Below are 20,985 nucleotides of genomic sequence, written 5' to 3'. Positions count from 1 at the left end.
ACAACAGTCAGCTGTCAGGATCTATTCAAGTGGTCGTTGTCATTTCACCACTTCTCAGTGCTCACATTCAGCTGAGTTACCTCTTCAAAATCAACAAATTACACTTAATTCAAGGAAAATACTTTTTTATTTGAATCCCCATTGGTTGATGCCTTAGCAAGTGTAAACGACAACAACCCACATGCCACACCCTATAGCATGGAGCATAGTATTTAGTCCAAAGATGATCCTAAATAAATCTGTCACTCACTCACTGTCACTGTCATTTTAGAAAAGTCCTAAAGAGAGACAGAGAGTCATCTGAGGGCAGCAGCTGGAGCTTGGAAACAGCCCTGCTTATGGGACAGCAGCCAGGCACACACACAAAGAACACACACACAGACACAGTGACACACACAGAGTCACACACTCACACACAGACCAGACGCGCGCGCACACACACACACACACACACACACACACACACACACACACACACACACACACACACACACACACACACACACACACACACACACAGTGACACAACACACTCTTTCTCAAATGAGATCACTGCCTCCACCTTTCTGCTCTCAGCTCAGTGAGACACACATACACACAGGCACAGGACAGTGACTCTCTTTCTCTCTCTCTCTCTCTCGCTCTCTCTCATTCACTCACTAGGGTTTGCATTAGCCCGGTAATTGCCAGCTTCTGGCCCGAAAAATAGATTGAAAGCCGATTTCGCTCTTCAGCACCATTCTCTCACATGCTCCTGCTGCTGAGGAATTGCAGGCTACTGTGCAATTCCCTATAGTCTACCACAGAGTTCTAATACCCATAAAACCTAGCGGTCAAACACGGAAATGGTTCCAATCGTTTTTCCACCATTCATTTTATCCATTGAGGATTTTAGAAACACTTCAAATAAGTGCTGTGTTTCATGTAGGCTTACCCTGGCGTGATGTTTTGATATCTGTGTAAATCTCTCTCAGACAAGGTATTCGCCTGTATTTACCCGCCAAAAATGAAACACTAACAAGCTGTTAATGTGGCAATCATACAGAACTACAAATGCCTGTCTCACTAGGGCCATGATGATCTGGATGAGACTGCCGAATCGAGGCAAAGACTGCCGAACCAACTCATGTTTAGCTAGTTAACCAATTTAGCCTGGCAAGATGGCTACATTAGCCGTCTATTTGTCTAGCCATTTAAATGCAAAATAAATCAATAAAATACAAGTTTAGGTTTCTTTGGCTTTTATAAACCAACAGTCTACCTTGCTAGTTAACTAGCTAGCTAACTTAGATGGTGAAGCTAGGGCTAGGCGTCATTTATAGTGTATGTTTGTGTCTGTGGGTGAAGGTTGGGTAGCCTACTTCAAGTACTATTTGACTTGTAGCTTCTCTAGCTAGCTGTATAATTTTAGTCTGGCTTTTTGAGAGGTTTCAGAGATTGACTGATTAGCATCCTCTCTTGGGTCAACAGTGTGCTTGTTTTAATGCAGGAAAACATTGATATGTTTGCTGTTACCCTCTGGACAGCAGATCATTAGTATAGCTAGTAGGCAAGGTTATGTAACCTTATCTAGTACTACCTGCTATGGTGGGTTTTAAATTAATTGGAATTCACACGTTTGTTTTTGAGGTAGATTTACTGTCATATTGTTGATGCCAAATTGCAAACCTTATTTGCACCTCCTCAATTCCAGGACCAATGGGTGCGCCTGAGTCTTCATAACTAGGTAAGCTGTTTCAACCTGGAACACTATTCTCCTGCTATGGTCTGTTTCAGCCATTGCAGGAAGTGATGAAGAGCAGGAGTGTGTGTCGGGTTTTGTCCCAGCCCAGCTCTAACACCTGACTTAAATAATCAACGTACCAAATCACTGCGATAGGCTATGATTTGTAGTCAGGTATGGGCTGGAACAAAAGCTTATGCACACTCCTGCCATTCAGATCTGGATCTGGAGTGGGGGTATTGATATACACTGCTCAAAAGAATAAAGGGAACACTTAAACAACACAATGTAACTCCAAGTCAATCACACTTCTGTGAAATCAAACTGTCCACTTAGGAAGCAACACTGATTGACAATAAATTTCACATGCTGTTGTGCAAATGGAATAGACAAAAGGTGGAAATTATAGGCAATTAGCAAGACACCCCCAATAAAGGAGTGATTCTGCAGGTGGTGACCACAGACCACTTCTCAGTTCCTATGCTTCCTGGCTGATGTTTTGGTCACTTTTGAATGCTGGCGGTGCTCTCACTCTAGTGGTAGCATGAGACGGAGTCTACAACCCACACAAGTGGCTCAGGTAGTGCAGCTCATCCAGGATGGTACATCAATGCGAGCTGTGGCAAGACGGTTTGCTCTGTCTGTCAGCGTAGTGTCCAGAGCATGGAGGCGCTACCAGGAGACAGGCCAGTACATCAGGAGACGTGGAGGAGGCCGTAGGAGGGCAACAACCCAGCAGCACGACCGCTACCTCCGCCTTTGTGCAAGGAGGAACACTACCAGAGCCCTGCAAAATGACCACCAGCAGGCCACAAATGTGCATGTGTCAGCATATGGTCTCACAAGGGCTCTGAGGATCTCATCTCGGTACCTAATGGCAGTCAGGCTACCTCTGGCGAGCACATGGAGGTCTGTGCGGCCCCACAAAGAAATGCCACCCCACACCATGACTGACCCACCGCCAAACCGGTCATGCTGGAGGATGGTGCAGGCAGCAGAACGTTCTCCACGGCGTCTCCAGACTCTGTCACGTCTGTCACATGTGCTCATGTGCTCAGTGTGAACCTGCTCTCATCTGAGAAGAGCACAGGGCGCCAGTGGCGAATTTGCCAATATTGGTGTTCTCTGGCAAATGCCAAACGTCCTGCACGGTGTTGGGCTGTAAGCACAACCCCCACCTGTGGACGTCGGGCCCTCATACCACCCTCATGGAGTCTGTTTCTGACCGTTTGAGCAGACACATGCACATTTGTGGCCTGCTGGAGGTCATTTTGCAGGGCTCTGGCAGTGCACCTCCTTGCACAAAGGCGGAGGTAGCGGTCCTGCTGCTGGGTTGTTGCCCTCCTACGGCCTCCTCCACGTCTCCTGATGTACTGGCCTGTCTCCTGGTAGCGCCTCCATGCTCTGGACACTACGCTGACAGACACAGCAAACCTTTTTGCCACAGCTCGCATTGATGTGCCATCCTGGATGAACTGCACTACCTGAGCCACTTGTGTGGGTTGTAGACTCCGTCTCATGCTACCACTAGAGTGAGAGCACCGCCAGCATTCAGAAGTGACCAAAACATCAGCCAGGAAGCATAGGAACTGAGAAGTGGTCTGTGGTCACCACCTGCAGAACCATTCCTTTATTGGGGGTGTCTTGCTAATTGCCTATAATTTCCACCTTTTGTCTATTCCATTTGCACAACAGCATGTGAAATTTATTGTCAATCAGTGTTGCTTCCTAAGTGGACAGTTTGATTTCACAGAAGTGTGATTGACTTGGAGTTACATTGTGTTGTTTAAGTGTTCCCTTTATTTTTTTGAGCAGTGTATAACGCATGCTACAGTCAAGTTGAACTTAAACTTGTTGACTAATGCCATGGCGGCGGCTGCTAAGAAGAAAGGTGCAACTCCGAACCAGAAGACTGCAGCTTAGGCAGCACTGGGTGGTATTGGTTGGTACTGTATGTGCGTTTAGGTTCCTTTTTCATGTGTAGGCTATTTTATTGGCCTGTGTGGTACTGTCTTTCATACAGTACCAGTCAAACGTTTGGACACACCTACTCATTCCAGGGTTTTTCTTTATTTTTTACATTTTCTACATTGTATAACAAGAGTGAAGACATCACAGCTTAGAAATAACACACAGGGAATGTCGTAGTAACCTAAAAAGTGCGAAACAAATAAAATGATATGTTATATTTGAGATTCTTCAAATTAGCCACCGTTTGCCCTGATGACAGCTTTGCGCACTCTTGGACATCTCTCAACAAGCTTCATGAGGTAGACACCTGAAATGCATTTCAATTAAAAGTTGTGCCTTGTTAAAAGTTAATTTGTCGAAAATCTTTCCTTCTTAATGCGTTTGAGCCAATCAATTGTGTTGTGGCAAGGTAGGGGTGGTATACAGAATATAGCCCTGCCATATTATGGCAAGACAGCTCAAATTACCAAGGAGAAAGACAGCCCATCATTACTTTAAGACATGATGGTCAGTCAATCTGGAAAATGTCAAGAACTTTGAAAGTTTCTTCAAGTGCAGCCGCAAAAAACATCAAGAGCTATGATGAAACTGGCTGTCACAGGAAAGGAAGACCCAGAGTTACTGTACCTCTGCTGCAGAGGATAAGTTCATTAGAGGTACCAGCCTCAGAAATTGCAAACCAAATAAATGCTTCACAGAGTTCAAGTAACAGACACATCTTGACATCAACTGTTCAGAGGAGACTGTGTGAATCAGGCCTTCATGGTCGAATTGCTGCAAAAAAACTACTAAAGCACACCAATAAGAAGAGACTTGCTTGGGCCAAGAAACACGAGCAATGGACATTAGACCAGTAGAAATCTGTCCTTTGGTCTGATGTGTCCAAATTTGAGGTTTTTGGTTCCAACCGCTGTGTCTTTGTGAGACGCAGAGTAGGTGAACGGATGACCTCCGCATGTGTGGTTCCCACCGTAAAGCATGGAGGGGGAGGTGTGATGGTGTGGGGGTGCTTTGCTGGTGACACTGTCTGTGATTTATTTAGAATTCAAGGCACACTTAACCAGCATGTCTCCCTCAGCATTCTGCATTCATATGCCATCCCATTTGGTTTGTGCTTAGTGGGACTATCATTTGTTTTTCAGCAGGACAGTTACCCAACACACCTCCTGCATCCGATGAACTGGCCTCCACAATCACCCGACCTCAACCCAATTGAGATTGTTTGGGATGAGTTGGACCGCAGAGTGAAGGAAAAGCAGCCAAAAAGTGCTCAGCAGGTGTGGGAACTCCTTCAAGACTGTTGGAAAAGCATTCCAGGTGAAGCTGGTTGAGAGAATGCCAAGAGTGTGGAAAGCTGTCATCAAGGCAATGGGTGGCTACTTGGAAAAATCTGAAATTTAAAATATATGTTGATTTGTTTAACACTTTTTTGGGGTTATTACATGATTCTGTAGGTGTTATTTCATAGTGTTGATGTCATCACTGTTATTCTACAATGTAGAAAATAGTAAAAATATAGAAAAACCCTGGAATGAGTAGGTGTGTCCAAAGTTTTGACTGGTACTGTATGTGCATGTTTGTACTGTATGGATCAGGCTTGTCACTCACGTGTCTGCCAGGCTGTCCTTTTGGTGGGTAGACGGCCCTTTTCCAACCCTGGGCAGGGAAGAAGACACTGGGCTGGGAGATCTGTCCTCCACAGCAGGGGTCAGCAGGGAGACACTGGGGCACTCTGGCAGTCCGACGGACAAATCTGGGTTTGGCAGATGCCAGGAGAACGCTACCTGCCCGAATGCATAGTATCAACTGTAAAGTTTGGTGGAGGAAAAATAATTGGCTGGTGCTGTTTTTCATGGTTCAGGCTAGGCCCCTAATTCCAGTGAAGGGAAATGTTAATGCTACAGCACAGAATTACATTTTAGACGATTCTGTTCTTCCAACTTTGTGGCAACAGTTTGGAGAAGGCCCTTTCCTGTTCAGCATGACAATGCCCCCGTACACAAAGCGAGGTCCATACAGAAATGTTTTGTCTAGATCAGTGTGGAAGAACTTTACTGTCCTGCACAGAGCCCTGACCTCAACCCTCAGCAACCTTTACAGATGCACAATTGAGAGCTGTATAACCGCTTGGTATGGCAACCGCACAGCCCGCAATCGCAGGGCTCTCCAGAGGGTGGTATGGTCTGCCCAACGCATCACCGGGGCCAAACTACCTGCCGTCCAGGACACCTTCAGCACCTGATTTCACAGGAAGGACAAAACGGTCAAGGACATCAACCACCCTAGCAACAGCCTGTTCACCCCACTATCCTCCAGAAGGCGAGGACAGTACAGGTGCATCAAAGCTGGGACCGAGAGACTGAAAAACAGCTTCTATCTCAAGGCCATCAGACTGTTAAATAGCCATCACTAGCCGGCTACCACCCGGCTACTCAACCCTGCACCTTACAGGCTGCTGCCCTATATAGTACATAGACATGGAATCACTGGCCCCTTTAATAATTGAACACTAGTCACTTTAATAATGTTTACAAACTGCTTTTCCCATCTCATATGTATATACAATATTCTATTGTACTGTATTTAGTCAATGCCACTCCGACATTGCTCGTCCTAATATTTATATATTTCTTAATTCCATTATTTTGCATTTAGATTTGTGTATTGTTGTGAATTGTTAGATACTACTGCGTTGTTGGAGCTTAAAAATACAACAATTTTACAACACCCACAATGACATCTTCTAAATATGTGTATGTGACCAATACATTTGATTTGATTTTGATTTGATCGAACACCTTTGGGATGAATTGGAATGCCGCCTGCAAGCCAGGCCTAATCGCCCAACATCAGTGCCCGACCTCACTAATGCTCTTGTGGCTGAAAGGAAGAAAGTCCCCGCAGCAATGTTCCAACATCTAGTTGAAAGCAGCAAAGTGGGGACCAACTCCATATTAATGCCCATCATTTTGGAAAGAGATGTTCAATGAGCAGGTGTCCACATACTTTTACTCAAGTACAATTAGGTACTTTTTCCACCACTGCTGGTTAGTAAGTTCTATTATTTATAGGGAGACTCACAGAAAGCAGGGTATAGCGCCCGGGCCATGCCATTGGGACTGCCCAGTTGAATGTACATTTTTTATTATTTAACCTTTATTTAACCAGGAAAGTCAGTTAAGAACAAATTCTTATTTACAATGTCGGCCTACTCCGGCCAAACCCAGACGATACTGGGCCAATTGTGCGCCGCCCTATGGGACTCCCAATCACGGCCGGATGTGATACAGCCTGGACTCAAACCAGGGACTGTAGTGACGCCTCTTTATCGCTGCGCCTCTCAGGATCCCAAATGCAAGGAACAGTAAGGGAAGAGCAGGGTGTTCCTCTGTTAGAACACAGCCCCTTATGTGGGTCATCGGGGGGCTTGCTGACTATCTTTTAACATTCAGCAGACCATTCTGAGTCATAACAGGATGCTGAGCAGAGTGGTCTGTTTGTCTCGTGAAAGGCTTGAAAGGGCCGATGTCAATTACAGAATCTGTACATCTTGGCATGGAATGACATGAGTTATCCACTCGTGGGCTCAATGACACAACCACGAAGGAAAATGTGTTTCCATTGAGAAATTAAGACAAATTACATACAACTGTGCATTGCAGTGAGAAACTGACCTGGGCCTGGTGTCCCGATAGCGATGGAATTTAGGCTAATGCATCTTTCCTGCAACGGCCGAAGATGTAACATGCATTTCCCAAAAACACCACGCAGAGAGAACGTTCGCTGTGTATCGTTGAGGCCTGTGTTCGCACTGATATAATTGAAAGAAAGCCAGCTCTGCTCTCGGATCAGTGTTCCATTCAAATCTTACCTTAACGTTAGAATTATTCCATGATAGTGATGACGGATCAGCTCCTAGAGAGAAATTATCACCTGTGGCTGCAAATATTGAGGCTTTAGTAATTCACTAAACCAAGATTTGGCACATCATTGCACACATTAGGCTACACATCAGGAAATGTATTGACAGTAGCCAAATAGCAAAATAAATCTATTAAATGTACATGAAATTGATTCCAATATCATTGAAATATATAGGCATATGTAGCAAAGACATTGGCAACTTTGTATTTGTAGTCAACTCGTTGTGAAGTTAACGGTGGTCACAGTGAGACAGACCATATTGAGACAGACATAACCATATTGATTATATGTTTAACGGAGATCGTCTGTGTATAAAGTGACTCGGTAGGGGAAAAAAATGCATCTAACGACACACTTAGCTGTTCTATGAATGGTCTGAGGCAGTCAATAAATAACGAGTGTTTTCAAGTTCAACTTCGGTAATGATGGTTTTGGGAAACAACTCAGAGATTTCATAATGCTCCTACAAAGGTACTAATGGTGAACTTAGCCTTAAGAAGCTTTTAAGAAAATGGGCCCTCCATGGCTTAGTTGGTAAAAAAATGGCGCTTGCAACATCTGGATAGTGGGTTTGATTCCTTGGGTCACCCATCAGATTTTGTTGCATGCATGACTAAGTCACTTTGGATAAAAGCATCTGCTAAATGCATATATTAGTATGATGAGTATTGGGACCTGTACAAATAGTTAGACAAAGCATCCTTATTTCCTTGTCACTGATCTGTTATCAGCCCCAAGGAGTTCCCAGCTCTTATCGACCATCCTGTTTCTCCCTCTTCCTCCCTGCCATGCACTGTAACAACAACCTGCTTTTTCCTTAAGCGGATGGTTCTCGTTTCCGGAACATTAATTCCAAATTATTTGTAGACTGCAAATTGACCGCAAGCCCAAACAGAATATTGGACTAAAGCATAATAATTTCAAACCTTGCTTACATTTGTATACGATCACGTGTCTCTCTATTATGCGTGGCAATACTTGGGAACAGATTTCCACTTCGAGCTGATTTTCTTGTGTTTTTACAGTCTTCAAATCAAATGTTATTAGTCACATGCACCGAATACAACAGGTGCAGACCTTACAGTGAAGTGCATACTTACGAGCCCCTAACCAGCAATGCAGTACAAATAAGAATAAGAACATAAATGTAACATGACATTAAAGAGCAGCAGTAAAATAACAATACCGAGACTATTTACAGGGGGGTACCGGTACAAAGTCAATGTGCAGGGTCACCGGTTAGTTGAGGGAATATGTACATGTAGGTAGAGTTATTAAAGTGACTATGCATAGATGATAACAACAGAGTAGCAGCGGTATAAAAGAGGTAGGGGGCAATGCAAATAGTCTGGGTAGCCATTTGATTAGGTGTTCAGGAGTCTTATGGATTGGGGGTAGAAGCTGTTTAGAAGTCTCTTGGACCTAGACTTGGCGCTCCGATACTGCTTGCCGTGCGTTAGCAGAGAGAACAGTCTATGACTAGGGTGGCTGGGGTCTTTGACAATTTTTAGGGCCTTCCTCTGATACCGCCTGGTATAGAGGTCCTGAATGGCAGGAAGCTTTGCCCCAGTGATGTACTGCGCCGTACGCACTACCCTCTGTAGTGCCTTGTGGTCGGAGGCCGAGCAGTTGCCATACCAGGCATCAGGATGCTCTCGATGGTGCAGCTGTAGAATGTTTTGAGGATCTGAGAACCCATGTCTTATGTCCAACAATAACCATTTGGGAACCCTGATCTACACCATGAGCTACACCTGCTGTGATTATAGTTGCTGTTGACCTTTTATGATATAGCCAATTTTGACTTTGTGGCAGTGGTAACTAGTGAAAACCATAATTATTTTAGCGCCTGACACAGTGTTGCAGTTAATTCGGTACCCGTAGTGGTGTCTCCTTTTGACGTTATGTGGGTAAAAAGTTGTTTTATAAATCTATTAACACACTCACACACTGTACCAAGCAGCTATCTGAGGTTTGGACAGTTCTTTATTTCCCTTTTATAAGGCTGCTGGGTCTCCGCATAGTGGATATACATATACTGTATGTACAGGAGACTGCTATACTGGAGTTACACTGAGAGATAGGGCTGGGAGAGGGTCCACATTACACATTAGACTTCAAGAAACAACACTGATGGAGCCTCATCTCCAGGGAGCAGAATTTAGCAGAGAGAAAGAGAGAGATGCGGGTAACAGCACAAGAGAATGGGGGGGGAAGGGAGAGGAGGGGGGAGGAGGGGGGGGATGTTGCAGCCCGATAGCCTTGAGAGAGGCTGGATGACTGCCTAATAACTTAACACTAGAAAATAACATACAGATTTCACGCACAGTGCTTCTTTAAATAGGTTACGTGGAGAACCGCTTACCATAAATATCTGTATTTTCGGGAACCAACATATATAAAAATAATAAAATAAAAAAATCATTGTTCAGTCTTAAATTTGTTTTCTTTTTTGTCTTCTATTTTCTGTCTTTTGTTCCCCCCTTTTGCGATTTGTTCTTTCCTTCTTTCCTTTCTTCCGTCTGCCTCTGAGGAGACGGAAACGAGAAAAAACTAATCCAATCAAAAATAGCACAATATGAATTAGTAAAAAACGAATGAATGGAACACAACAGTCAAACCATCACAAAAAGAACACAGACACACTGAACAGAACAGCAAGAACACAGTACTTTTTTTTTAGCATCCTTATCACTGTTATGATCCTCATCTCCATCATCATCATCCTCCTCCTCAGGTACTGGCGCGAAGCAGAGGAATTTTCCTCCCTGCGGCTCAGTTGATCTTGGAAGCATCCAGCTAGCCCAGCTCCCTGGCATAGAGTTGGAAAGGGGGCTCACTCCCTATCTTTGCCATTATCACTTCTGTGACAGTGTGCCCTCTATCCAACTCTATGCTACCTGGTCATTACTGATTTCTCGGAATAACTTCACAGTGTGGTAGTAGTAGGACTAGGAGGTGGGTAGGATGGGGTGACGGGGAAAGCCAGGGGATATCATCGTATCGCAACTGGAACAGGGAATCATCATATCATAATAACCATGTAGAGCAACGATTAGAAAACAACTAGAAACCCGAAAGTTAATGAAAAGTCAACAAAATGGTTGCCTTTGTTGCTCCGTCACGTCTCCTTACTTCCCATCATATGGGGGTGGGGAAGGCTTCTGACTGGCTACAGCGTACACTGATGGGATGGACCCATGTCTGGCAGAGTGGGGATTGGAAGGTTGGAGAGGGAGGGAGTGTGGTCCAAGGCTGACTGGAATCCATTGGCTGGTGGGTGGGACTCAACAGGGTGATATGTCATCAGGAGAAAGGAATGTGGTTGGTTGGTAGGTCATATGTGTGATTGGCAGGTCGTAGGATGAATCCTCTTCTCAGAGGTTAGGCACGATGTTGTAGCAGTGCCCGCCTCTTCCGGCTGTAGTAGTGGCGTAGGCCGGTCTGTCTGGCAAAGTTCATCATATAGTTTTGTTTACGAGTGCTGTGAGGAGACAAAGACAGTGAGAGAGAGGAGAGAGAGAGTGGGAAGAAGAGAGGAAGAGCGGAGGGAGACCATTAGTGACCAGGAAGTGGTATTAAGAGTATCCACACACTCACTCATGCAGACACCCTCTTACATGTACACACATACACTCTCATATGCAAGCTCACACACTTCTAGATCCATGCTGGCATTTTCAGTTGGGTTTCACACATATCCTCTGACACTCAAAAAAGATATTCGATTTAGCGGAAGGTGGACAGTTTTTTAAAGATGTGCATTACTTACTGAAATGTGTATGTGAACATCATCTTATAGGTGAACAATATTGTATGTACTGACATGTTCTCAATGGCAGTATCATAAGCAGACAGGTCAACAGGACAAGACATTGAACAACACAAAACTAGAGGACACAAGACTAGCTAGAGAGCTACAGACACGGTCACAGACATTAGCTACAGATGTGGCCGGGGTTCTGGGGTTTTCTAACTCTGACCACGGTTCTAAGGATCTAAGGAAGGAGAGTGTTTGAGGTCAGAGTTCGTAGAGTAACAGCCATCATATCACTTGGAAAAACAAATCAAAGTAATAAAGGTGCAGGGGATTGAGGGAGGGAGGAGATACATTGAAAGAGAAGGTAATTAGACTCAAAAAGAAGCTGTGATTGAAGATCGCGCTTCTTGCTTAGCCTGTCATTGCATCTTCTGTCCAGCGGGAGGTGCCAGTAAGCCTGGAGTGCATCCAGTGGCCTCTGCAAAGCTGGGGGGGGGGGGGGTCGGGAGGGGTGTGGTGGAGGGGTGTGGTTGAAGGTCGGAGGGTGGCAGAAACGGGGATGGGGGTGAGGGTGTGTTGGGGTGCTTTGCTAACTAAAATGGGATGTCTGTCTGGCCGCTTCTGTTTTTTCTCTTTTTTTTCTCATTAACAAAAGCGAGGGACAGTATGGCGGGAGCTCCAAACTCAGAGAAGGTTGTGGTCCATGGACCGGCAGCCATGGAGGTGGGGGGGAGCTTTGCAACGGTGGATTTAAAAAGCCATGCAAGGACTTGGATGAAGGAGGTTACTCTGATGATGATGATTGGGGCTGATGAGTTTTAGGTCTTTAGTGGTGTCTGACGATCTGAAGTTATGCCATTATGCTCTATATTCTAGTGTGTGTTGGGTTTAATTAATATGATGTTAGATGTTCAGGTTAGAATGAAGAGGTAAGTGTGTTACCCATATTACAGTGCCTGAACTGTGTAACTTGTGTGTGAGCAGTGTCATCCTCAGAGTGTGCTACGTGTCTAGGATCTGCACACATGTAACCACATTAAACAAAACCCATACTTAAAACACAATGGCTGCAAGAGCGCAACAGACATTGACATAGTGATGCATTATATCACACAAATACACATAAATATGAAGCAGACCAATTGAGATCTTCAGAAAAGCTATATATTTTACATTTTGAGAGACCTGCTTCCTCAAATTATTTATCTGTATTGTCTGAACTGTAGCTCTGTCTGTGTCATGGATGGGCCTTGAAAAGAGCCTGCACCTGGGTTATGATAGTGGGTGTCCTGTGCCTCTGTGGAGTATGGGGTGGGGGGGATTCCGGTGAAGGAGATGCTGACAGAAAAGGGGGTCAGGGGTGTAGCTGAAGGGTGAGGGGGTGTCACAGGAGGGGAGAGGCGGAAGACTTACCTGACTCTACAGCAATGCCACAGGGAGCAGAATACAGAAGAGAGCAGAGGTTAGAGCGCGAGAGGGGAGGAGGGGGTGGAGGGGGGTGCTGCAGGCTCGCAGAAAGGTCTGGGGGTGCAGGAACCCCGGCCGCCTGGGGAGGCGAAGGGGGCCAGGGAGGAGGGAGAGGGGGGGGGTAGAGAAAGAAAGAGGGAGCAGGAAGAAGGCAGAGAGAGGTAGAGCAAGAGAGAAGAGAAGGAATAGGGGAGTCAGAGAGAAACAAAAGAGACCAAGGATGTAGAGAGAAAGAGAGAGCGATAGACAATAACAGATGGAAATGGAGGAGTGAAAGATAAAGAGAGGACCAATCCGTCCATTATACACCAGAGAGAACGAGAGCGGGAGTAATAGGGACAAAAGGGATATTGGAAGGAAGAGGAAGGAGGAGATGGAGCCATGATAAGACATGAGGTAGCAGAATAGCATAAGCGCAGGCAGAGGAAGAAGCGTTGGAAAGGGAGGAGGTAGAGGAGGAAAAGGAGGAGTATGGTCACACATGTTAGTGATTGAGGCCAGGGAGGAGAGGCACGGGATGACGAAAGAAACAATTGAAAAGGAGGAGAGGAGTGTGAGGGGTGGTGGTGGAACAGAGAGACAGAAATAAAAGAGAGAAGTGTGAGGATCGCGTACAGTTATTCTGTTCAGCAGACACTGTTGTTGAATGTTGAAAACCAGCCATGGGAGTGGGAGAGTGGGAGTGGAGGAGTGCAGGTCAAGGCCAAACGAAACCAGGGACAGCTCATGTAAGGACTGTATGTATTATGTACTGTACGTGTGTGCTTTGCCGTGACGTAAGACAGATATCATATAAACCTAAACAGTGAATATTTGTACTATATTGGGTATATGTTGTTTGCCAACTGACGATACCAGCACTGACAGGACCAACTTAGTGAACAGCATGGTGGACATCAAGCCTATACATACACATTCTGTCACTTATGTGAAACATTTGCAATGCATTGGCCACTTAATGACAATCAATAGCATCTTATGCAGCCTGGTCTCATAGACTAGACGTAACATAGCAAAAGCAATTCCGACACTCAATGTGTTACGTTTGTTATGGTTACGTGAGACAGAAGGTTACTTATGGCAAAAAAGAACGTAGGGTGGTTGGTCAGGGTGGATGGGTAGCCATATAACACGAATGTTCAGCAACCCAAAGGTTTCGTGTTCAAATCTCATCATGGACAATTTTAGCTAATTAGCAACTACTTACTACATTTGAGCTACTTTGCAACTACTTAGCATGTTAGCTAACCCTTCCTCTAACCCTAACCTTCACATTTTAACCTAACTCCCAACCTTAACACTAACCTTAACGCCTAGACTTAGCGTGAGCCACCTAACCACCTAGCTAACGTAACCACCTAGCTAACGTTAGCCACAAAAAATGGGAATTCATAACATATCATACATTTTGCAAATTCGTAACATATTGTACAAATTGTAATGTATAACGTTTGTTTGAATTGCAATTCGTAACATTTCATATGAATTACACTGAGTGTACAAAACATTAGGAACACGACAGACTGGCAGATTGAGCCTAAAAACGGGGCGGTTTGGAGAACAGCCTGGGGGATTGTTTGGGGAATGAGGAATCAGGGGTTACTAGGATGGTTGGAGATACTCACAGAACTACTTCCACATGGTCCAGCGCCCACTGGTCATGTCCCACACCGTCGTGACGCGGCTGCCACCACCGCAGCTCCACCCCTTTAACTCTCGCCTCTCTGTGAAAGTTAGAGGTCAGAGATTAAGAACGGGTGTGGGTCTTTCTCAATTATTATTTCCTTGATCACTCATGTCCTCTCTACCTAGCTTAAAACAAATGTTCCCACAACTTTAGTGAACGTTCCCTTAAGCGTTATTAGGTCATATCTAACGTTTTCATAGGAATGTTCCAGTGACGTGCAATAACTGTTTCCAAGAGACCATTCCCTTAATGTCAAACAGAGCTTACCCAGGACGTGGTTACCGTGTTCTCAGAATATTCAATAGTAATGTTCTAGACACGTTTTATGGGAACTTTGCAAGAACATTCCTGTGTCCAGTTAAATTTTTTCATCATTATACAGCGCATTAGGAAAGTATTCAGACTCCTTCCCTTTTTCCACATTTTGTTCAATTACAGCCTTATTCTAAAATGGATTCAATTAAATGTTTTTCCTCATCAATCTTCAGTGACTGGGAGACTAGTCAGGATCGAGAGACCTGCAGAGAAGGATCTGCAGAGAAGAATGGGAGAAATGTTGTGTTAGCTAATCCAAGTTTATCAGCCTCAACGTCAACGGTGAAGAGGCGACTCCAGAATGCTAGCCTTCTAGGCAGAGTTGCAAAGAAAAAGCCATATCTCAGACTGGCCAATAATAAGAAAATATTAAGATGGGCAAAAGAACACAGACACTGGACAGACGAACTCTGCCTAGAAGGTCAGCATCTCGGACTCGCCTCCCCACTGTTGACGTTGAGACTGGTGTTTTGCGGGTACTATTTAATGAAGCTGCCAGTTGAAGATTTGTGAGGTGTCTGTTTATCAAACTAGACACTCTAATGTACATGTCCTCTTGCTCAGTTGTGCACTGGGGCCTCCCACTCCTCGTTCTATGCTGGTTAGAGCCAGTTTGCACTGTTCTGTGAATGGATTAGTACACAGCGTTGTACGAGATCTTCAGTTTCTTGGCAATTTCTCAGATGGATTAGCCTTCATTTCTCAGAACAAGAAAAGACTGACGAGTTTCAGAAAAAGTTTGTTGTTTCTGGCAAAAAAAATGTTTTGAGTATCTGATGCTCCAGATACTCAACTAGTCTAAAGAAGGACAGTTGTATTGCTTCTTTAATCAGAACAACAGTTTTCAGCTGTGTTAACATAATTGCAAAAGGGTTTTCTAATGATCAATTAGCCTTTTAAAATGATAAACTTGGATTAGCTAACACAACGTGCCATTGGAACACAGGAGTGATGGTTGCTGATAATGGGCCTCCGTACGCCTATGAAGATATTCCATAAATAATCTGCTGTTTCCAGCTACAAAAGTCATTTCCAACATTAATAATGTCTACACTGTATTTCTGATCAATTTGATGTTATTTTAATGGACAAAAAATGTGCTTTGTTAAAAGTACACAGAAGAAAAACTATTTTATGGATCATAGAGATTCAGGAGTAACATTAGAACAGGGTAAAATGCCTCAGCAACATTAGAGCACTATACAGAAAGTCCTTGCTGAAATGAGTAAATCAAATCAATGATGAGAGAGTAGTCAGATTAACTGATAACTGACACAGACATGGTGGCGTAGTAGAAATATTGGAATGCAGTGAAGCAAGAGGTTGTGAGTTCAAATCACAAGTGAGGACATGATGATTAATAATTACTGTATAAGTACTGTGTGTTTGCCAACAGAGAAAGAGCTGTGAATGGATCAGTGGTTCATTAATCAGAACCAACGGTAACAAGGCGTAATGTGCAATGAGAATATTTCTTTGGGACCATCAGGTGACTTCCTGACAACTGATACACTGCAACGTTCCCATGAAACGTGTCTAGAACATTTAGAAATTGTATGTTTGATGGGGCGTTGATGGAATTTTGTCCTAACCCTCAGAAAACTAGACACAGGAATATTCATGAAACATTCCAATGAAACGTGTCTAGAACATTACTATTGGATATATTGGGGCGAGGACGTAAGGAACCACAGAAGGATGAACTGAGAAAGAGCTGTGTGTCAGTATTAATGTGTGCTTAGACAATTTACATCTAAATGAAATAAACCTTTATTGGAAGGAAAAACATCTCTGTATGTATAGGTTCACTCACAGTGGGATGTTGTAGGACACTCTCTGGGCCTTGATGAAGTCTTTGGGCTGGTGCTGGGCGATCACGTGCCAGCTAACTCCATTATTGACAGTGTACTGTAGCAGCACAGCTCTGTCCACTGTGTCAGGCTGGTCCAGGGCTGTGTTACAACTGTCTGTCTGGGACACACTACCTATCTGCAGGACGAACATGATCTTACTGTGGGTGGAGGAGGGGAGAGCGAGAGAGAAAAAATTGTAAGATTGCCTTGGTATTTTTGTCCTACCAAATTTAGGCTCCAAGTTTTCCATCTTAGTCCTGCGGTATATTGACCTCTCATTGGCATTGGCTAGGATTAGCTAGGCTAGGATGAGCCACAGATTTGTGCTATACGTTTTTTAAAATCTGTAATAATACTAGCCACAGCAATTTTATGAAGTTGGCTTTAGCTAGCCCAGATACGTTCCCAATCTCCCAACCTCATAGCCATCTACCAAGAAGACATTTCAGGCTATCAATCAAGAGTAGCTAGCTTGTCACTAGGGTAGGGGGCACTATTTTTACCTCCGGATGAAGAACCTGCCCAAAGTAAACTGCCTGCTACTCAGGCCCAGAAGCTAGGATATGCATATAATTGGTAGATTTGTATAGAAAACACTCTAAAGTTTCCAAAACTGTTAAAATAATGTCTGTGAGTAGTATAACAGAACTGATATTGCAGGCGAAAACCTGAGAAAAATCCATCCAGGAAGTGGGATTTTTTTATGTTTGTAGTTTTCTATTGAATGTCATTATAGTAGCCATTGATTTAGGACTCAAATTGCACTTCCTATGGCTTCCACTAGATGTCAACAGTCTTTAGAAATTGTTTCAGGCTTGTATTCTGAAAAATGAGGGAGTAAGACAACTTTGAATGAGTGGACACTGCAGTGTCCCAGAGGTTTTTCATGCGCACGGCCGAGAGCACGCCTTTCTTGTTTTCCTTTTATATTGACGAAGCTATTGTCCGGTTGAAATGTTACTGATTATTATGACTAAAAACAACCTGAGGATTGATTATCATTTGGCATGTTTCTACGAACTTTACTGATACTTTTCGGATTTTTCATCTGTCTGTTGTAACTGCCTTTGAGCCTGTGGATTACTGAACAAAACGCGCGAACAAATCTGAGGTTTTTGGATATAAAGAGGGACTTTATCGAACAAAATGAACATTTATTGAATGGGAGTAAATGGGAGTCTTGTGAGTGCAACCATATGAAGATCATTAAAGGTAAGTGATTACTTTTATCACTATTTCTGACTTGTGTAACTCCTCTACTTGGCTGGTAACTGTTTGTAATGGTAATGATTTGTCTGCTGGGCGATGTTCTCAGATAATCGCATGGTATGCTTTCGCCGTAAAGCCTTTTTGAAATCTGACACTGTGGTTGGATTAACAAGAAGTTAATCTTTAAACCGATGTATAACAGTTGTATGTTTTATGAATTTTTATAATGAGTATTTCTGTTTTTGAATTTGGCGCTCTGCAATTTCACTGGATGTTGGCCAGGTGGGACGGTAGTGTCCCACACCCCCTAGAGAGGTTAAATGGCGTGTCTGCTGGCAAGGTCGGTAGACTTTAGAAAAGCAAGCAATAACTAAAAAAAGAAAAAATAGTCAGCTGGATACAGACAGTTCAAGAGGTGTGCTTAGAGAAATGCAGAAAAATAGACATATTTTTGACATAGAATTAAGCATAATGATTTTGGCTCTAGATTGCAGGAAAAAGCTGCTTCAGGTGTTTGAACAATACTAAATTCTCCACCGCCCAGCCATCCTCACGTACCTTGTGCCCCCTTTTCGGGGTGCATGACACCCCTGTTCAGTACATGTCTCATGTGAGGTCCAGAGGCTTGGTCTGCCTCATTTTACAGCTACTGTACAGTATAATCTTCTACTGTATAATGAGCATCTCTCACTGTCCCTTTAGTAGTTGGCAAGACTAGGCTAGTACAGCACAGTACAATCCATTGTCCAGCCCTACCTGGCTCGTGTCAGGTCGAGTGGCTTGGTGACAGCCTGCCTCATCTTACAACCGTTGAAGTAGAGCGAGTCACCGTGGGCGTGGGGAGAGAGCTGACCACACCCACTTCCCACCCCGCCACCCTGGATGAGTTGCCAGCTCTCCTCTGACATGCTGCCTGACTCAAAGTTATCCTTTATGGAGCTGGGTAGGTCACTGCCGGACAGGGAGCAGTCATCACCTGGGAGATGGAGGAGAGAAAGAAAGGGTGGTTTGTTTAGATTGTGGTGCTACAGAGTTGGGGTCCATTAAAGAATATATATATATATATATATATTTGATTGAAAAGCAATGATGATTTGGAATTTCACTTTACTTCCATAATTGACTGAATTGAAATGGAATTGACCCCAACCGTATGGCGCTACATTTTAGATGAGAGACAGTAGGAACACTCCTAACATTTGAATGCATAAAGAATAAAGTTTAACCAATATGAATGCTAGCTGTCAGGTAAAGGGAACATTGTACTGGCCCCTATGGTTAGTGTTTGTGTGGTACTCAGTCAGACCCACCATGGTGTCCCTCGTCACAGATACAGACCACTCCGCTAGTACAGTAACCATGACCACTACACAGCCCTGGGCACGCCTCCCCAATGTACATGTGGTCCACCCCCCAGCCGTGACGCTCGCCAACGCCCTCCTTCTGGATCCAACGGAACTGCGTGGCACTGCAGGAGAAGGGTGAGAGTGTGAGAGAGATAAAGAGTTATAGAGCTGTGACAAGAAAGAGCGGAACTGAGAGAGATACCCTTTACAGACACAAATGTTCCTCATAGAAGCTCGTTGATAACAGCCTTGATCACCCTTCAGACACAGAAATAAAATGCTGGTTCAGAAGCTTCCCTTCTCTTTCGGAGAACTGTTCTGCTCCTGCATGGAATGCTCACATTTAGTTACCCACAACAAACGTCATTAGCCAGTTTGTTACCTTGCTAGCTTAGTGAGTGGCAAAAGGCTCATTTGCAAAAGCGGTCCTACCCTGAGGAGACGTGGTCAGGCAGCTGGACAGTGACTCTGGTCCAGGTAGAGCTGTTGACAGGACTGTAGATGGTAGATTCATGGAACATGAAGGGAGAGCAGCCCACGTTGTTCACAGAGGAGGGAAGACACTCTGACTGGACCAGCTGCCATGAGTCAGACCTGGAGAGAAGAGAGGGTGGAGAGGGAAGAAAGAAAGAGGATTGTATTGTAAACTGCTCTAATCCTTAAATGTTGGAGGGGTGCCCTCCACCAAGGGCTGTCTCCAGCTCTCGCCATAGGTTATGGATGTGAATCAGATCTGGCCACTCCAAAAGAGTCCAGCATCTTTTTATGAACCGTTCCTGGGTGCTTTTAGATGTGGGTTTGGGGTCGTTGTCCTGCTGGAAGATCCACAATGTTCAATGGAGACCCTGTTTCTGGACACTGAGTTGAACATTGACTCAAAAACACCTGATAATCTGCTCATTTTATGATGCCTTGCACGTGTTCAAGGACTCCAGTACCAGAAGCAGCAAAGCAACCCCGCAGCATTACAAAACCTCCCCCATCTTCGATTGTAGGGAGGCTATTCTTTTCATTGAATGCTTCATTTGGTCGTCAGTAAACACAGCGTTGATCTGTATTGCCAAATTTACATTTACATTTGACATTTAAGTCATTTAGCAGACGCACTTATCCAGAGCGACTTACAAATTGGAAAGTTCATACATATTCATCCTGGTCCCCCCGTGGGAATTGAACCCTGGTCCCCCCGTGGGAATTGAACCCACAACCCTGGCGTTGCAAGCGCCATGCTCTACCAACTGAGCCACACGGGACCAAATAACTCTAATTTTGTTTAATTGGTCCACGTAAATGTTTTCCCAGGATTTAGGCTTGTTCAGTTGAGTTTGAGAAGTTCACGCTCACACACTTTTTCACTCATCATTTGCTGCTGCTACTCTGTTCTTTATTTTACTCTTATTATTATCTATCCTGATGTCTAGTCAATTTACCCTGCCTTCATGTACATACAGTGATTACAGAAAATATTCAAACCCCTTGACTTTTTCCACATTTTGTTACCTTACAGCATTATTCTAAAATGGATGACATTTATTTTTTCCCGTCACCAATCTACATACAATGCCCAATAATCTCAAAGCAAAAACACGTTTTTAGATTTTTTTGCAAATGTATTAAAAACAACAACTGAAATAGTACATATACATAAGTATTCAGACCTTTTACTCAGTACTTTGTTGAAACACCTTTGGCAGTGATTACAGCACATTGATCTGGTGCTGGTACTCCCT

The 20,985-nt window shown here is 44.1% G+C and overlaps 1 protein-coding gene across 1 annotated transcript in view; it reads right to left on the bottom strand.

Annotated features, from left to right (window-relative positions):
* Positions 1-9,586: 9,586 nt before the first annotated feature.
* LOC120053329 (reelin-like) overlaps positions 9,587-20,985 on the bottom strand; it is a 55,689-nt gene continuing 44,290 nt past the window's right edge. The window contains exons 34-39 of the mRNA XM_039000455.1: positions 19,688-19,849; positions 19,220-19,377; positions 18,666-18,885; positions 16,661-16,858; positions 14,471-14,569; positions 9,587-11,102 (exon numbers count right to left, since the gene is read on the bottom strand). Coding sequence (XP_038856383.1) covers positions 11,003-11,102; positions 14,471-14,569; positions 16,661-16,858; positions 18,666-18,885; positions 19,220-19,377; positions 19,688-19,849 — 937 coding nt within the window. The 3' untranslated portion in view covers positions 9,587-11,002. The remainder of the gene's footprint in view (positions 11,103-14,470; positions 14,570-16,660; positions 16,859-18,665; positions 18,886-19,219; positions 19,378-19,687; positions 19,850-20,985) is intronic.

This window comes from Salvelinus namaycush, chromosome 9 (genome assembly GCF_016432855.1).
Source record: "Salvelinus namaycush isolate Seneca chromosome 9, SaNama_1.0, whole genome shotgun sequence".
Taxonomy (NCBI): Eukaryota; Metazoa; Chordata; class Actinopteri; order Salmoniformes; family Salmonidae; genus Salvelinus; species Salvelinus namaycush.
Note: the sequence above shows the minus strand (reverse complement) of the source record. Positions and strands in the feature narration are given on the sequence as shown.